The sequence below is a fragment of the Petromyzon marinus genome, chromosome 27 (assembly GCF_048934315.1).
Source record: "Petromyzon marinus isolate PM22_M1 ecotype Great Lakes invasive population chromosome 27, UKy_Petmar_22M1.pri1.0, whole genome shotgun sequence".
In the NCBI taxonomy this organism is placed as follows: Eukaryota; Metazoa; Chordata; class Hyperoartia; order Petromyzontiformes; family Petromyzontidae; genus Petromyzon; species Petromyzon marinus.
The window spans coordinates 9,572,879-9,591,425 of NC_133693.1; the positions used below are offsets into that span (position 1 = coordinate 9,572,879).

The following is an 18,547-nucleotide window of genomic DNA, read 5'->3' on the forward strand; positions in this document are numbered from 1 at the left end:
ACATCGATCATCGATCTCTTGTTCTCCAGAGCATAAACACAATGACAACATCAGTATCAAAGGACTTCTGCCAATGATTTGTCTTAACACATAATTTGGACGATAAATGTCATGCACATTTTTGTGCGTGCAAGCTAGAGTCAAATATAAAGGCAGCCAATGCAAGTGATGCCATCGTAGACCATCATTGCTTGCTTCCTTCTACCAGATCCGACATAGTTGTGCAGCCCAATCCCTAAACACAATAACACGTGTTCAAAGACTCAGATGTGGCAAGAGCTTACTGATGAAGCCTTTGATGCCCAGAGACTCGATCTCCATGTAGACCAGCAGGCGGCTGTAGGTTTCCACGAGGGCCGGAGCCAGAGCGATGGTGGACTTGGCATGCGCGAGCTTGATGACACGGGTGGCGATGCTGTGGATCAAGCTGCGACACCGATGGGTACCAGCAAGAGACAACCCCAAAACTAATCAAACCGATGTTCGTTTGTAGATACGAAGCACATAACGATTCATAAATCCAAACAAAAATTAAGGACACTCCAAATGTATGCAATGATTTGTGCAATTAATCATTGATTATATACAATGTATGTGAATAATACGTAAACATCTCCTTATATGTGATAAAACAATACAGAACATGAGTCAGCAAATACACAAGAGACTACATGAAAATGAGATCAGCAAGGCATTGCGGTCCATTTGTGGAAAGCACTTTGCGTGCAATGAGCACGACCTTATGATGTATTCTCGTAAAGGAGCATAAACCATCACGTGGATTCCGGTCATCCGTGTTTGGCTAACCATTGAACAAAGACGGTCACTCCATTGCGCGCTTTCAGAAGCGCTTCCGCGGCCATCTGGAACGCTCTTCTTTTTGATATTAGAAAGCAAACGGGAGGCACGCACTTTTAAATCTAGACAGAAAACTAATTTATTTAGAACTGCTTTTTGTATTTAGTTTGTTGTCCTTCCCCCGCACCTCCGATTAGCACGGTTGGCTATGTACAGTGCGAAAGAAGTTCAACGTACACACACAATAATACGTGGCCGTGAGTCGAGTGGAAAGGTTACGAGAGCGGGGAGAAGGGGGGGTTGGGTCACACCTCATCTTGGCGTGGACGGTGAGGGAGTCGAGCAGGTTCATAGGCAGCGGCGACGTGGAGCCCGACGCAATGCAGCTCGTGCCGGGCAGCGGGATTGTGGACTTGCCATTGCCGTAGATGGTCTCCACCAGTACGCCCATTGGCAGCGGGAAGTACTCCGAGTTGGTGGAGAAGGCGTTGCAAAGCAGAGCGATCTTGTAATCGGTCATCGTCAGGGTCTTGTTGCGCAGGCTCTGCTGCAGGAAACTGTGGTGTGCACGTGTAAATACTCAGCTCTTTATACAGCACAAGGTATATTTTCTCACAGCATAGGATTTTCGATTTTATGTTTACGAGTATTAATGTGATAGTGTTTTGAGTGGCAAATTTGTGACAGAAAGGTGCCACGTATTTAAGCAAAACTATAATTGAGTTTACTTAACTGTCACTGTCCCAGCGATGGGGAGATTTTTTTTTTTCAAACTAGAATCTATTAACAAAGCTACATTGAATGAGTGACCTGAAGCCTTGCTCGGCTGCACCAGCCATAGCCTTTTAAATTAGGTGCATTACTGCACTTTGTCCATCGATTGGGGCGCCACTCATTGTGATTAGCACGGTGCAAAGGCATTACCAATGGGATGTCATACATAGGTCATTATTAATGCTGCATTTCCATGCTTTCTTGCAATTAAAATTCGCCCTTACTCGGCCTTACGACAAAGCTGAACGTGCATATTCGCAAATTATGATCGATTTGGTAGAATCCTGACCATGGGTGTTGAGTGGAGCTAAGCAGCAAGGGCAGGGGGTGTGGGGGGAGGTTTGCTATAAAGGGGGCATGGGGGCCAGGCACATACATTAGCCATGCCAGACAGGCCCCTTGTTGCGCAACTGCTCGCTCAGATGCGGACAAAGCAGTTGCAGGCGATTTATTTGTTGCGACTACGAGAGCGATTTGTTCGCGCAAACCGATCGCCCAGGTGCGGACCCCAGCCTTGAAATCTAAGGAGAATTCCAAGAATAGTGGAGGCGGTGTTCCCGATCCAGCTTCAGTGGGTGTCTGGCTCGCGGAGCGATCAAGGGGAATTCAGGGCGATGGCAGGGCCCTTACTCGTGGTGCAGCTTGAGGGAGTGTGGGATGGGGATCTGCAGCTTGGAGTTGTCGCTTTGCGCTTTCTTGTTGAGGTGAATCCAGATGCAGGTCATGGCAAAGGCGTGCGTTGACTGGGGCTTGCTGATGTCCGGCACTGGTATGCACTGCACAGGGCAACACTGCCTTTCACAAATTGAATGACATAACAACTACATTTCAAACACTGATTTTCAACGTATCATTTCAGGCACTGTGATACACACGTGTAATCCAGTAACATGGAGGAAAGGCTGATGGACAACACAGATTTCATTACCAGAACTGCTGGTGTGTTAGCCCCCGAACGCGAGGGATTTTCTCCACGTTTATACACGTGCCTTCAGCATGGACAGCACTCAAAAGAATTTGGCCAAACTTCCCAAAAAGCAGATTCATTCACAAAAAAAAAAATCTCTCGGAATTTGGCGAGTCTTTCGTGGATGAATGGGACACGAATATGAGATGACTACCAAGCAAGGGTACTTTCAGCAGCAGGACCCCACCTCCTTCTCAGGGTACAGGAGATCAAAGAGCTTCATCACGGGTAGGAAGTCGGCCAGAGCGTTCTTCTGGATGCTGCCCGAGATGAACTGCAGAAGCACCCACATGAGGTGGTCCCTGCCCTTGATCAAACCACGGCCAGCCAACTACACGGAATAGACAAAAATATAACACAAACATGTACAATATAACCAGACGGACCATGTGACCGTGTTATACAAGGCGCATTTGTATGTATGTTGAACTTCGTTTGCACCATACGCAGCCGATCATGCTAAATGGAGGTGTGGAGGAAAGGACAAATTTAACTCAAAAAGCAGTTCTAAATAAATGAGTTTTCAATCTAGATTTAAAAGTGCATAGCTCCAGACTTCCTAGTAGCGGAAGAGCGTTCCAGATGGCTGCAAAAGCTCATCTAAAAGTACGCCATCCAGTGGCTGTCTTTGTTCGATGGCTCGCCAAAAAACTGCTTCGAGGAGTTCGCGTGATGGTTTATGCAACTTGACGAGATCAGCAATGTATTGCGGTTCATTTGTGCCAAGAACTGTGTTTTTTGAGTGCTATTAAGCTATATCAACTTAGCATGCTCCAATTATAATTGTCCGTTGCTGAATTACAACCTATATAGTCTTCTACACTGTTGAAGAAAAAAAATCTGGTGAGCAGCTATTATAAGTAGCCATTACAAAGAGAATGGAGTGAAGATCACCTTGCCCAGTTTCTGCTGTCTCTTCAGTGCTGACATTCATGCACAGACACAGGTACTCATCTCAGTCTGAGTTAACCAAAAGGAGAATTGGGGCAGCGGGCTTCGTGCGTGACGAGAATGAAACCTGGGTGAAGGTTATCACAGCCAAGTGCAAGAACCACATCACTGCTTTCCACATGCAAGCACAAAAGGATGTCAGCACCATAAGCAGCTGCCTTTGTCTTACAAATGCACACACCACAACAGGTACTCACAAAGACAAAGAATCCCCCATATAGCTTTAATAGACTGTTGAGACAGGTGCTGTTAGTGAGCACCTATGAAGGCCAGTACAGCACACAAGGAGGTGGGTGGCCAGCACCACACCCGGCTGCCTTTACCTCCCCAGTGGCAAATGTTTACACATCGCAAGAAATACTAATTTGAGGCTAAATTGACCAAGGGGAGGCCCATGACGATACAGATAATTGTCACTGGTGATGGTCGTGAGTGGGCATTGAACTCGGGTCACTGGGTTCATAACGCAGCACGCTAACCGTTCCACTACAGCTCACCAGACACACACGTACACAAACACACAAATCCACAATCCAAAGAGGACTCGGTTCTGCCACCTGCTCTCTTCCAAAGAAAAAAGCTTCGCGTCCCCCGTGTAAGGGCATCGTGAGGTACAGAAATATGTAGACGCTTTACAAACCAAGTTTGCATTATGACACACAATGCCACCGCACCTTCTGGTGGAGGGAGAGCACCATGTGTGGGAAGCTTGCGAACTGGAAGAGAACAAAGAAGATGAGCTGGCTGGACAGGTGCTGCCACAGCAGCTGGCTGGCGCCTCCGTCGTCCAGGCGGTCCTCCTCAGTCTCCGAGCGCTCCATAGCGACTACCACCAAATCCACCAGCTGGTCTTCCAGCACTGGGCAGCGTTGCTTTTGCTGAAAGGGACAGTTTCATGGATCAGACCCGGCTCAGAACATCGGCACACCGTTAAAATGAAAATGCAACCCAAAGCGGGAAGCCAAAAATGATTGGCTCATGTGGCGTGATAACCACCTAGACTATGTGTACGAGGCTTTTTGATAAGAGTTTGTAAATTTCTTGTTGAGCAAAAACTAATTATCCGTGAGAGCTAGACCAAACACTCCAAAGACATAACTGCATGCATGACGTATCACAATATATGGGAGTGACATTACTGTAAGATACCTGAAGTTCCATAATCATTAAACTAAACTGTAACTTTATCATTTTCCCATCACTGAAGCTTCAAACCCATTTCGAACAACTTGGGTGACAGCCTAAATACGTGTGTAAAGAGATAAGAAATGTTTGGTGTTTGGGTTGCATCTTGCTTGAACAGTTGGATGTGGGTTAGACACCAAGGCACCTCTTGCAGAAGTGAAAGCTTCTAATTGAACCTACATCTGCATACATGCATGCGTATGTACGCATTAACAGGCATCGGCTGTTTAAGCTGCATGATCCCAGCACGTGATAACAGCAAAATTGATATTAGCACCTCACTAAGCCACATGCGTGCCGAGTGAACATTACACGCAAACATGTTAATAGTCACACCTAGCAGGTGTCGAACGTAAGTGGTAAAGCCCATGCAGTCTTTACCAAGAAGACAAGTCACACGGAATTTAATTGCATTGACGTAAAATACGTTTCATAAGGGAGGCAACTCTTCTCTTGCAGTGGCATAACACTGCAAAAAGATTCATGTTTTATACAGCTAAATAAAAAGTTACGTCTACAAATTGCCTCGCTGAGTTACGTCTACTATTTATTCAGGAATGCCTCGCTGAGATTCAAGTCAATTTCCGGAGGGTCCTGCATTGAGATGTGCAGAAAAGAAATGTTCTATTTTTATTATGGGGCGTTTTTGAAGTCTACTGCAGAAGTAGTAGACTTGAAGCAAAAACACCTGCGATGTCAAATGAGTACATTATAATTAACGCTTCCTCTCTTTATAGCACAAACACAATGCAATTAATCATAAAGTAATGATTGTTACAAAAAATATAAAATGTGGGCAAGTGTTTAATTATTATGACAGATAATAAAAAAGTGTTTTTCTCAGATGTAAATTTGAAAGTCTGAGAGACATTAAAGTTTATGGCTTGTAGACAATTGTAAATTTGTTAACATAAAAAAGAGATGTCATGAAAAAGTTAATTTGCATGCTTCAATTTAAAAATAACGTGATACAAAGTGCTTTTAGATTTCTTACTCAAAATAACTTTACAACTAAACCAATCGCCATTCCCTCCGCTGGCTTCCCAATATCATTCAATGGCTACCATATCTAACAATCACCCACTGTAGGAATATTCAGGAAAAGGTTGCGCTGGCTGGTTGGATGTGTGCAGGATACAGTAGGACAGGTCTTCTTCTTTGTATGGCTGGGGAAGCAACTGTGGTTTGATGTCGAGATTGGCAATCCACTTAATAGCTTCAGGTGGGGCAAAGTGAATGTCGCGATACATGGGCGATCGTCTGACTCGTGTAGCCAGTCTCAATTTGGGCTGCTCCGCACGCTCCACAACTTCCATAGCCTGTCCTCTAACAACTGAGGACAGATTACCAATGCAGACAACAGAGTGGGGGCACTTGGACATCTGCGTCAAGAGGAAGAGCTAAAGCCGAATGAGATGGTTGCGGTTGGCGGTGGTAAGGCTGTAAGGGCAGCTTTTGCAGGACGTGTCAACTGCTGTGCAACAAGGCGAAGCCCCTAAAGCAAAATAGTGGGATACTGTCGGAGCTTGGCAGGCAAAGATGCCTTGTCATCATTCTAGGTCATGACTCCATTCAAGAATTGATTATTTTCGTCTTGCTCATTCTTCCTTGTTCATGCCGTTAGCTTAACAGTAACCTCATAGAATTTGCATTCCATTTGTATAAGTTGTCGATTGTCACACACACACACGATTGAATACATTAATCTATTTTACACTGTGAATCATTAAAAGCTGAGTAAGAGCATTCATTGGGGTTCGGATATTGACTGTGCAACTGAGGTATATAGCAGAGGAAGCGATGTCAGGGTGTGGTGGAATGGCATTTGGCTGTGATGATCTCTGTAAAATCTTTTGTATTCTAGATTTAAAGTAGTAGTTTAAAGTTATCTCCTCTCTCCATGATGTTTATAATCCATATCTCTACTGACTGTTAATACTTCCTGGAACCCTTCAAGTACATTTTTTTTCTGTTAATGCTAAACAGCCAATTACTGCCATTAAGGAGCATAAACCATCACGCAAACTCTGGTCATCCTCGCAGCGGCTTTTAGCTAACCATCGAACAAAAACAGTCACTGCATTGCGCATTTTCATATGCGCTTCTGCGGCCGTCTGGAACACTCTACCTTCCGATATTTGGAAGCCACTGGGAGCTATGCACTTTTAAATCTAGATTGAGAACTCCTTTCTTGAGTACTTCTTTTTGAGTTCAGTTTGTTGTCCTTGCCCTGCACCTCCGATTAGCACGGTTGACTACATACGATCAGAAAAAACTTCAACATACATACATACATATTGCGTATCTGAAAATAACCACAATCCCTAAAAAAAAAAGGTGGCACCATGTTTAATTTCATACATTGCCACTATATTTCACTCCCGAGCCCACAATAAAGTACATAATGCGACAAATGTGCATGCTGAATATAACATGCAAACATATATTGTGATTGTTATATAGGACTCACTAAAGGAACACACCTGTCATTATTAAAAGCCTAAATGTGGAGTGATCTCTGTGATTAATCAGTTTTCTATAACTCAGTGACAAACTGAATACACTTTACATTTAGTTTAACACGTTGGCTTTTGCAACCAATATCATACAAAATCCAGGTTTTTTATGGTTAGATCGTGTAAATATGTCGTTAAACCCGCCACCACCCGACACACCCAAATAGCTATCCAACACACCGGTGTGCTGTACTAGTGACGAATTGGCATGTTCTGTTTACGTGACAAACCTTACTAGTTGGCTGTGTCGGGTGGTAGCGAGTTTCACAACACATTTATAGATGTATGCGATCTAACCCCAAAAAAAAATCTGTATTATGGACACATTACATTTACTTGTTTGTCGGATACCAGGAGGAATTGTACTGTGCCTGGCTCATGAAACCTAAAGCTCCATATTGCGTCCATGGAGATTTTCATAATCCTCTATACCTGTGCAGTGCGTGTGTAATTTTTTAGAGAACCTAAATAATGACACACAAACAAAAGGGACTGTTATTATTTTTGCCAATGAAGTGGGTTATCGGTAGAGTTTTCATCCTTAATATAATTTTATGTCGGAAGGTTTTTACAGTGTACTAATCCACTAATTGACATCACCGCTGACATTGGCAAGCCAGTCAATACGATGGAAAGAAATGTAATGGCAATGTGTACCCAAGTGCTGAACCATACTAAATTAAATGCAGCACATCCCATCCACCTTATATTAGCCAGCACATGCATAGAAACTGCTAATGCACCACAGCTTAGCAGGGCACACCGACCGTAGCAGCGTGACCGCATTGAACACCACACATTAACTGCGGGGAAAACAACGAGTATAGCGCCTCGGCTTTAATGCTCAGCGCCCGGTTAGTGCATTTGCTTTGAGAAGACCTGCTGCTGCTCATACCTGTGCGATGTTTGACGTCTACAGAAAAGAAAACAAATGACGATGGGAACCGGTTATATGCAGGGATCGAGGCACAAGAACGAACACCGAACGTGGGTAAGAAATGCAGCGGCAAGACCTATCGCGTTCAACATGCACGGCAACAAAGATGTGGTGAATGGACGCTACAGGTTACTTACAGACTTGCATTAGTTTTGCGATGATGTTAAATTCTTAGAAAGCCTCATGATGGAGGTGAACACTGAATGCGATCCACCGCAGTGACAGATTTACCCAAACACAATCGACCAAACTGTTCATGAGACTGAACCACTTGATTGTCGGCGGTCAAGCAATCATTATTATGACCACGAGACTACAAGCAGCCAATAGCGGCGCTGTGAAGCCTTTCGTAAATTAATCTGAGCCTGAAGCTAAACGGTGCAAAGTTCTTGCACGTGACTTTGTTGCCCTCTTCAAATATTGCTCAACAATTAATGTAAAAAAATGTAATGAAGCTGCTTCTGGAACACAACAATTACATAATTGAGCCATTAAAGTAAATAAGGGCCCATGTCTATTTAGAGTGGAGGTCCCTTCTTTATGACTCAAGGAGCCCAGCAGGAGGTATAGGTAAGGAAAATCAACTGTTTACCCTATGAACAAAAATATCTGAGCATTTCAGAGAACTGGGTAAAATTAACAAAATTATATTTACAAAGGTATTAATAATTACAATCATAGACAGAAAATCCTAAATTCTTATTTAACATCTCCTTGCTGTCATGTATACAAAAAACAAACTCGGTCATGTTGGAGCAGGTTGCTGTAACGACCACATAACTCATGCACCCAATTAGGGTGCTTATTGCTTGTGCAATGAAACTATTTTCACAAAAAGTTTGAACAAAGTTGCATCACGTTGCAAAGTTGCATGCAACTTTGTTTACTCAGTGTTGCACCCCGTGTTTAAGAGCGTAACACGGGCACATAACATTTGTTTTACGTAACAGTGCATGCAAATTTGCTCCATTTAACTTCAGCTTAGCATTTCAACGAAGGTTGCTCTGAGATAGCTGAGGCTTCATCATGCATCTGGAACTCGCAGAGGAAACCGTGACATAGCAAGAAAACACGACAATTCTGATGCAAATGCAGCGATGAGGCCTTGGATATTAACTGCTTACAAGAGGTGCGTTACCGAAAGAACCAAGAAGATGAATCCCTGCAGTCACGAAAGCTTTAAAACGGAAAAAAACAGGTGCATCTTCTTGCTTATTTTGGTCGGAAATGCATTGGGCTCATCAAGACTCTATTCGCTGGCATTGCCTCTTAATACCTCTCACACCACGGTTAATGGTATGGTTTATAACATGAGTATAACAATTAATAGTATAACATTGTAATGTTTAACATAACTCATAAGGCAATATATAGCATCGTAATTGCATAGTGCATATACAGTAGTGTGGTATATAGTTGGATTCATAGAATAAGACATAGCATAATGTTACAAGTCTAATATTTTATAGTCTAAAGTATAGGGTAGTGTAAAGTAAAGCATTGTATAATTCAAAGGTGGAATTTGTCTATGTTATACCATGTAGTTTAGATTGGAGGGTATAATATTGTATTACATAGTAGTCCTGTTTATAGCATAGTCATAATGCAACTCAGTACACAGCAGCGCACCTTGGCTGCAGGCACTTGTTTACCTTTTGAAATTGTTTTGTTTCCTACCAGCACCCCTCCCTCCTCCGCCCCTGAGGTGGGGGCTGGTAACATGCTAATCAAACTCTGCAAATCCAACTCCGCTCATACAGCTTTAAAGAGACTCGGTCCTTGCGTGACAGCGTCCATTCAAGCTCTGTCTCCTGGTTAGACATGTTTCTTCACCTGAAGAAGGCCACTTGTGTTGTGACCGAAACGCCGTGAGAATTTTATCGTCTTCTTTTGTTTTACCGTTTTTTTCTCATTCTACGTGACTTGACCGAAAGAACCAAGAAGATGAATCCTTGCAGTCACGAAAGCTTTAAATCGAAAAAAAGAGGTGCGTTTTCAAAGACTTGCAATCAGCGTGCGCTTGCGTGCGTGTGTACCTGTTTGTTGAGGCCAAGCATATTGCAAACCATGTCGCGAGAGTACGGTTGTTCCAGCACGTAGCGGAGCAATGCCGTTTGGGGCTCAAAGAGGTCCTAAAAAACAAAAAAGTAAGATTATAACAAAAGCAATCACGATTTTCCTAAAGTATATGCAGGATTGTATAACTAAACAAATTACAAATGATCCATCTGCAATGCGGCAAACAATTCCATCTGGTGGAGAGTTGATCGATGCCCATGCTAAGTTTTGTTTTCCTATTGGTCAACAAAAAAATAGTAATGACCTGGTAACTGCTGATCACTGAGTCAACCATGAAGTGGAGCCTTAACAGAAGCCCCACCAATGCAATAAATGTGCCTGTACAAACACTCCGTGCAATCAAAATTCTACCTCTTCAATTCTCCATGAGTATCGGGGTGGTTAGGGGGAAGGTAGAAGACTTCCTGCCCCTGATAAGTGTGTTCAAAGCCAGTTCCGGTTTGGCAGCAGAGGGCTCATGCCAAATCAGTCCATCGGAATAATCTTTTCATCAGCTGTGTAACATTGTGTCGAAGCTGCCTCTTAAATGGCAGCTCCACATAAAACATGTCTTATCAGCCACTATCATTTCCCGATCGTTTCTATGCTTGTGAAACATGGACCGCTTTTCATAAACATCTGAGCCAGCTTGAAAAAGACTAGCCTTATTATGGACTTAACTAGACTAGATTTCTCAAGCTCACACATCCTTATAATAGTTGGCCTCAATAGTAAGCTCCTCTGGCAGGCGAGGATACGTCGTCTGGGTTATATAGCCTGCATGCCTAGCCACACCGCATAGTCAATAAAATATTTTTTGACCATACAGACAGACTCGATGGACACAACATGGACTGGAGAAGAGATGGTCTAATAATACACAAGAGGACTTGGAGTTGAGTGGACTTGTGGTGACTGGACCTATCAGTGTCAAGAACAGTTTCTCTAGAGGTATATGGCAATGAATGTTACAGGGCAGTTGGTCGCAGCTGTCTTCCAGCAACATCACGAGACAGACGAACAATGCCCACAACAATTTCAGAGTGCTAAGTGGGCTAAAACCCAGCAAGACCCCAACCAGTGATCATTCAACACGTCACGTGGCCTTCAATTACCAAGGGGTACACAAGCGACAGTGATTTCAGCGCCACTTAGTGGTGAATGGCAGCAATAGTTGTGTGTAAGGAAGGGTTTGGGATTTGGAAAAGAGTTATGTCCAAGGCCATGCCTTGTCGTAGGGAAGCAAGCCTTTAAGTGGGAAGCGGAGAGTAGTCGGGTCCAGTTTCCATGAGTTGCAGATTGCTCCCGAGTTGTTCACAACCGGTAAGAGGCTGCAGCGACCTGCGCAGACGAAACATTAAAACTGGTTTTTGGGTCTTAGTTTACATTTATGTGAATGCCATTTGAATTGGATGTCATCACAATTTCAAGAAGCCCCTTATAACAGCAATATCACTGTGGTTAAATAACTAAAATTACAATCATAATATCATATGACAATAAAGTATTAATATGACAATAAAGTATTAATATGACAAGTTAAAATCCTGCGTGGATTTAAAACTATTCAGTCATCTTTCAAAAGTAGATAAAACAATTAAATTTTGGCACACGCCACCTCATACAGAGACTGACCCCTACTAGCGAAATTTTCCACAAAAATAATAACCAAACAGTACTGATTATTTAAATTGTTTTAAAAACACTCTTTCAAGTATTCCACTTGAGCTTAAAAACACTTTTTTAAACTGGAAAATTGCAAATGTCAGTGCTATTCAATGGTAGTTTGCAGATAAAAAACAACTGTGGCTATAAAGAGTGTCTTTTCTTAAAGTTGCTTTTAAATGAATTCTTACCACATATCGAGTTTATCCTTGCAGTTGGTCTGAAGCTGTCAACATAATCGGATACAAGTCCACCGAGCAGCTGCAAAAGGAAAAGCAGAGTCCACATTAAAAACATGGTCACAGCTTACATATCGAGCTGCATCACACAAACCCCTGCTGAACAAAAACACAACCCAAACTGAAGCTCTTTTATACATATATTGAGGTCATGTCGCAGGCAAGATATAATTTAAACTTTCTTAGTGAGACAAGAATAATTAAATTTCAGTGAGAGTGGTTACCGGACATCACATTCTCGTGACATCAGTGTGTTGTGGCTAATATACCTTTCACTCATTGGATAAGCATGTAATTATGCACACTCCCTATCCTCCACCAACCCAATAATAAATAATGATCATTTATAAGAGTCATGATTTGATTCACACATGTATTGTCTAGTTTATACTTTCTCATCTGTATGTGATGTCTAATGTCCAGATTGTTTCAATATCCTAAAGGTTCACGATTCAATTCAATTTCAAATCATTTATTCTTACGTGCACAATAAAAGCCAATGGTGAATTAGTTAGCCGCCTAGTCTTCACACAAAGCCCACGACGGGAGCCAGCATTAAAGCCGCATAATGACAGTGTCAAGTGGGAGGTTATTTTAAGTCAATAAAGATCAGTGAACTGAACATTTTTAAAAACAGAAGAGGAAGTGCTCGGAGCAGGAGGCCATGTGACAGGGTCTCAAAGGTGAATCAGCAGTTTTGTACAAAACAGGGATATAGGCCATCAATTGATACTTAATAAGGACAACATAAAACAATTCGTTTGGGTTGCGTTAGTATGTAGCCACATAACCTTTCATGCGATTGCTAGAAGATGCATGTGAAGTCTAAATGTGATCCCAAAAACAGAAGCCACCTTTGCAATGCAAACATACCCAATGGCCAAGCTTGCCCTCCGGGTACAGCTTTCGAATTTCCGTTACAGCAAAGTAAGCAGGCAGTAGGCATGCGTTTCGGTCGAGTATGTACATCACCACCTGCAACCACAGAATCAAAAATCACTTTGCTACACAGCACACCGCAATCGTTCTGAAACATCTACTCATACTTATTGTTATTGAAAGTTGTGACTAAACCTTTTGTGAACATAGTTACTGTTGAGAGTGACCTGGTGATTGTTGAGAGTGACTAGAGTAGTTGGCTGCTATACATTTCCACAGGATAAGGCACTTCCATTGAGCTGTAATTTGTGGCCAGGTTGCTTCTGAAAAATAACTATATAGCTTAGTGGGCCTTATCTGGTAAAATAAAAATATAGTCATAGTTAGTTAGTGAAAAGCATTTCAAAGCAGAGTTAGTGGGAGAGGCTACCCCAAAAAACAAAGAGCTCTTGTAGATATGTGCCTAGGATGCATGTTCCAGGCTGTTCGACATTTTATGGTACTCAAAAGTTGTCATTGACATCACTGCCATATGATTTGATACAAGATGCTAAACGCAGCCACTGTGGTGCCTGACAGTGGTTTTCAAATATTTTTTAGCATTAATGGAACCTTTAAGACGTATCTTATCAGTGGACAAGATAAGCATTTTATAATTTTTTGGTTGTGTCATACCTTAAAAGACAAGTTGTTATAACGTGTGGGTACTTTTGGAATAATAGGTGGACAATGAGTTCTGGAGTTAAGAAGTGGTATGATTATTAAGAATGAGGTAGCAGGCTGGCAAACAAACTTTGAATTAGAAGATGTAAGGGTGCACAAGCGACAGTGATTAGATGGGCAGTTATGTGGAATGTCAGAATTCACATGGACACTGGGCAATTGGAAAAAAAGCAATGGAAGCTATGTAAAGCGACATAATGTGGTAAAGGAAAAATAAGACTCCTCTTTAAAGGTTATGTCCACATAAAATGATCCTCGTAAAATGCATGAAATGTGACAAGTGCCCTGTTGAATTCCAAAATACAAAAATCTATTTTATACTTTTTGCATTGTGTACAGTCTGGAAGCTACCCACATGCATTTCAAGTTTGTTGCATGTTGGGAAGTATGCTAAACATTTCGAACAGACACACGTTCACAAATTTCCCTTTTATTATTTACTATATATAATGAGCCAAGAATGTCTGTGCCCCACGCGTGACGTCACTCCACGTCGACCAGCTCCCCTCATTAATAATCATTAACAGATGACGTCCTCCAAATGGACACCCCACCCCCTCCATTAATAATAATTAGCAGGTGACATCACTCCACATGGGGGGGGGGGGCGAGGCACCTCCTCCCCCCTCCTCAGTGTCAATTTACAACCCTCACTACAAAGGCAGAACCCTCACATCACGCGATCTCCGTAACGCTATTGAGACATAGAAGTAAAAAGGACGTCATGATGAACAAGGGATTATAACCTTGAAATGAAATAAGTCTGTGTCACCGTGGCCTTACAAATTGCACACGAATTGATGCAATGAATATTATGTCGCGGTCTACTTTTCGCTTGCAAGGTTCACACTCACTGCAATCCACCCGTCCTTGGATGGGCTAGTAAATACAATGTGAGCAATATGGATTCATACATTAGCTCTAAACCCAGCATTTAAACCAAGCTGGGAGTTCAATACATACATCTCTCGCCGTCTGTAGCTGCTGCACGACTGACGAGCTCACAGTGATGGGGATGGTCTGAATTTTCTCCAAGATAGCCTTCAGCAAGTCTCGAACACCCTGCGCAAGTTAAAAGGCACCCACACATCAATTGCACTTGTGTACACTTTACTGAAACATATACTCATAATAAATTTCGAAAAAATTGTACGGGTAGTTCTTTTGCCCTGTATAAACCAGGTTTACTGCAGACACGCAATGCAGTTTACTCACTTTGTAGTCTACACCCCCGATGATTTTCCGCACAAGCTTGAATGTCAGTGACCACAGCTGAGCCTTCTCGTACTCCAGGTGCTCAGAGTTGATCAGCGTCTCACAGACGAGTCTGCAGCAAAGTGTAGTGCGACAGCAATACATTGGGAACATATGCATATCATGTGCCCATGACCATACCACCCAGAACGCAGGGCTGAGACTGTATAGAACCTGGGTGGGTGACCAGCATGCACAATAAATAGGTATCGTATGGGATGTGTGCAGAGGGCAGTGCAACCAATCCAGTTGTTCTAGGCAGCCAAGCAGTGAGCTGGTGCCGAATTTCCCCCAAAGCTCTGCAGTCCTTTATATACATAAAGTTGTGGGGGAAGGCCCAATAGTGCTACAGGGCAACACTCTATCCCATACAGATGGAACAGGTGGGGTCTACATTTTCTACATTGAAATACATATCTTTAGAACTGATTTACGTGTTTAGTTTGGTGTCCTTCCCCCAGACCTCTGATTAACATGGTTGGCTACTTACAGTGCGAAAGAAGTTCAACATACATACCACATTCTCCTGGAAAGCCAGGGTATCACACCTCAACACCATAAGAAGGAAGTTTCACAACATTTCTGTGATCCACCAATCCTCGCCTCCGCGGTGCTGGATTACAGGCATGCACCACCACCGCCCGGCTAAATATGAACGGCATTTACATTAACATTCCATTTATAGATCCTCTAATCTGAGATACTCTATGTTGAGACTAGGGAACAAGTGGACTGGTTTACCTGGGTGGCAGTAAAGACGTCTCCACCGCAGTCGCAATCAGGTCGTACAGGAAGGAGATTCTCTTTGGACTGTGCTGCGTGTGGATGAAGCGCACCACCCATTGTACGCATTGCTCGTGTGATTCCTGCAACAACGCGCAATAACGTTATACACGAGATAAATCCTTTTCTCATTTAAAATAGCAGCATCCTCACCAGCATATAATCCAATATGTTCATATATATTGCAGCAATTAAATGGCATACCTATAACGATTTCTTTTTGATATTGCACCCTAAATTCCAAGGCATCTCAGTGTGCTGAACATTGTCTTATATCAAACATTTGAAGGGACACCCCCAGTAGCAGACCTCCCTCTTGGTACAAGGTGACTCAACATTGCCTGCAAACGGGGCATTAGTCTGCTAGTCGGGGGTGGTGATTGCGATGTAAAAATCCCAATTGACTCATTTGTGATCTCCTTCGGCGCGATCGTCATATGCTCTGCCAACCTTAATGAATGCTTAATTACAACACTTGCTCTTTGATCTATTTGTTATTAAACTAGGAGGCATCTTTTTCCATGAGTAGGTCCTAAATTACCAAATACAATTCCTCTTTATTCCATCAATATGAAAACCTTACAATCGTTCTGAAGTTGATGATAAATTACCACTATGTCCAGCACATCCAAAATGTCTTTACATATAGCATTCCCTACTTCAAAACTATATAAGCAACATGTAAATAAAACATGCACTAAGGTTATAAATGTAAGGGACAGTGCAGCATCATCAACAGCTGGCATGTAACGATTATTCAAATAAAATAAATTATTATGCTCATAGTTTGAGAGGTGTTTTCCTTTAACAAATCCATACCTGTGTCAGTGAACTCCAATACAGCTTGAAGGCTGCCAGACAAGTTATCTGTTTTGTTTTCTCATCATCTTCCGTGTCCATGAACATGCTTGATAAACAAATATAGAAACGTTTTAAATTAAAATGTTTGCTCTGAATAAGGGCAATGCCAAAATAAACATTAGTTTGTTACACAGCATACATTTTTCAATTCCCAGCCTTTCACTAATACATTTCTAGTTTGGGGTCCAACTCAAGACTATCATCTTTTCGTGATCAGCAAAATATGTTCCACTTTGTTGGAAATCAAGAGTGGTTATGTTACAGATAAGCTAGATCCTAGCACTGAAATGTGGGATTTCTACAACTAGCTCAGGACTGCCAACAGAGAAATGCTGCTGCAATGCTTGCTTGAGTAGGAAAACATACTTTACTTGGACATTTTCATTTGTTTTCACGACAAAGGTGGTTAAACACTTTCCAATTGGAAGCAATGCTTTGCAGAGCAGAGGGGACCAGAAAATGGCAGTACATTAATCATTTTGTGTGGCCCTGAGTGTTATCCTTGGCAATCCGGTTTTCCTGCCAATTTTAAAACAGGAATTACTAAACATTCTAATGCAGGACCCTCCTCAACAAGTGTGGAGCCACTGGATTTCTGAATTAATTCTATAATATAATGGATGGAACACATTTGTGAACATGTACTTGTGACAATTATATTAATTAAAACTAGATTGTCAGGATTAGCCATAAAACCAATAGTGTACTGTACTTACCCCGCAAACGCCTCTTCAATGAGTTCTGTTTTCTAAAAACACATAAAAACACACACGGTCAATCACTGCGTATCACAATGCTGTCATAATCACCATAAAACAATTACATTATTTGTTGTATTTGGCATCTCACAACCAAAGGCTTAGAATGCAATTCCGGAACGATAGTAAACAGAGTCCTTCATTTATTGAGGACCATTAGAAGATTAATGCCACTGTGGAAAACGAATGGTGGTCGTCCTTGCAGTCACTGGTCCCCGCCATAGGAATGTGGCATTTACACTGCACCACCTAATCTCAAGGTAAACCTGAAAACACGAAACTTTTCAAATACGTAGGTCCACACACACACAACTGTAATCGCGCATTTCCAGTTTGTTTTTTACGTGCAGTACACGTACAGGAAAAGACAACGTGGCCTTAAAGTGAAAACACGTCGAGTTTGGGAACCGAGCGAATTCACGACGGTAATGTGTAATGCCCATAACGGAGATCCATACCAAAGCACACTTAGCAGTCCAAGGGTTTTCAGTAATCATCAACGAGACTCAGCCAACAACTTTTAGGATTAGATTCGGAGCTTTCGTGACTGCAGGAATTACTCTTTGGATCTTTCGGTAAAGTCACGTAGAAAGAAAATAAATTAAATAGAATACGTTTCGATTGCAACACAAGCAACCATCATCAATCGAAACGGCGAATTATATTATTTAATTTATTTCTACGTTACTTTACCGAAAGAACCAAAGAGTAACTTTTTAGGATTCCTAAGGTACCTCGTTAATGAATGCACCAGGTTCACAAGACTTAAGGCGGAACCTTTTAAGGATTCTTCTGGATCATCGTTAACACTCGCTCCTCAAAGAGCGAGTTCTCGGGCACGCTTACAGATCCGTAAGGGTTCAGTGTTTAAAACCCACAAAAGTCGAACACAGCAGTTGCCAACCACAAGGCATCTTTCCGAGTTTGTTTTAATGATCCACTCTTTAAAGCCGCAGTCACACCGCCAGACGAAGGCATCAACGGGGTTTAAAAACGAGGGGGAGATATCTCGCAATCCTTGAGCTCATTGTTCATGCCAAGACTCATGAAGGTGGACTTGAGGGGTCCCATCAACATTCGTCGGCTTGTTGCATCACGCCCGATGCTCACAAGAGCCCACGGCAACCCGAGGATTCTTAGGAATACTCTAGAACCAAAGAGTATGGATCCTTGCAGTCACGAAAGCTTTAAATCTAGGA

General features: G+C 42.3%; 1 protein-coding gene across 4 annotated transcripts in view; it reads right to left on the reverse strand.

Annotated features, from left to right (window-relative positions):
* The window catches only part of MED23 (mediator complex subunit 23), a 39,416-nt gene that overhangs the window by 20,416 nt on the left and 453 nt on the right, over positions 1–18,547 (reverse strand). Inside the window, exons 2-16 of one of the 4 annotated variants that reach the window (XM_076069957.1) lie at positions 17,307–17,338; positions 16,549–16,636; positions 15,688–15,812; positions 14,908–15,019; positions 14,656–14,754; positions 12,964–13,065; positions 12,043–12,112; positions 11,415–11,527; positions 10,165–10,260; positions 8,087–8,104; positions 4,165–4,368; positions 2,727–2,870; positions 2,203–2,363; positions 1,110–1,355; positions 285–427 (exon numbers count right to left, since the gene is read on the reverse strand). In XM_076069957.1, coding sequence (XP_075926072.1) covers positions 285–427; positions 1,110–1,355; positions 2,203–2,363; positions 2,727–2,870; positions 4,165–4,368; positions 8,087–8,104; positions 10,165–10,260; positions 11,415–11,527; positions 12,043–12,112; positions 12,964–13,065; positions 14,656–14,754; positions 14,908–15,019; positions 15,688–15,812; positions 16,549–16,636; positions 17,307–17,338 — 1,753 coding nt within the window. The remainder of the gene's footprint in view (positions 1–284; positions 428–1,109; positions 1,356–2,202; positions 2,364–2,726; positions 2,871–4,164; positions 4,369–8,086; positions 8,105–10,164; positions 10,261–11,414; positions 11,528–12,042; positions 12,113–12,963; positions 13,066–14,655; positions 14,755–14,907; positions 15,020–15,687; positions 15,813–16,548; positions 16,637–17,306; positions 17,339–18,547) is intronic. The other 3 variants (XM_076069958.1, XM_032961534.2, XM_032961533.2) reach the window with 3 other exon arrangements.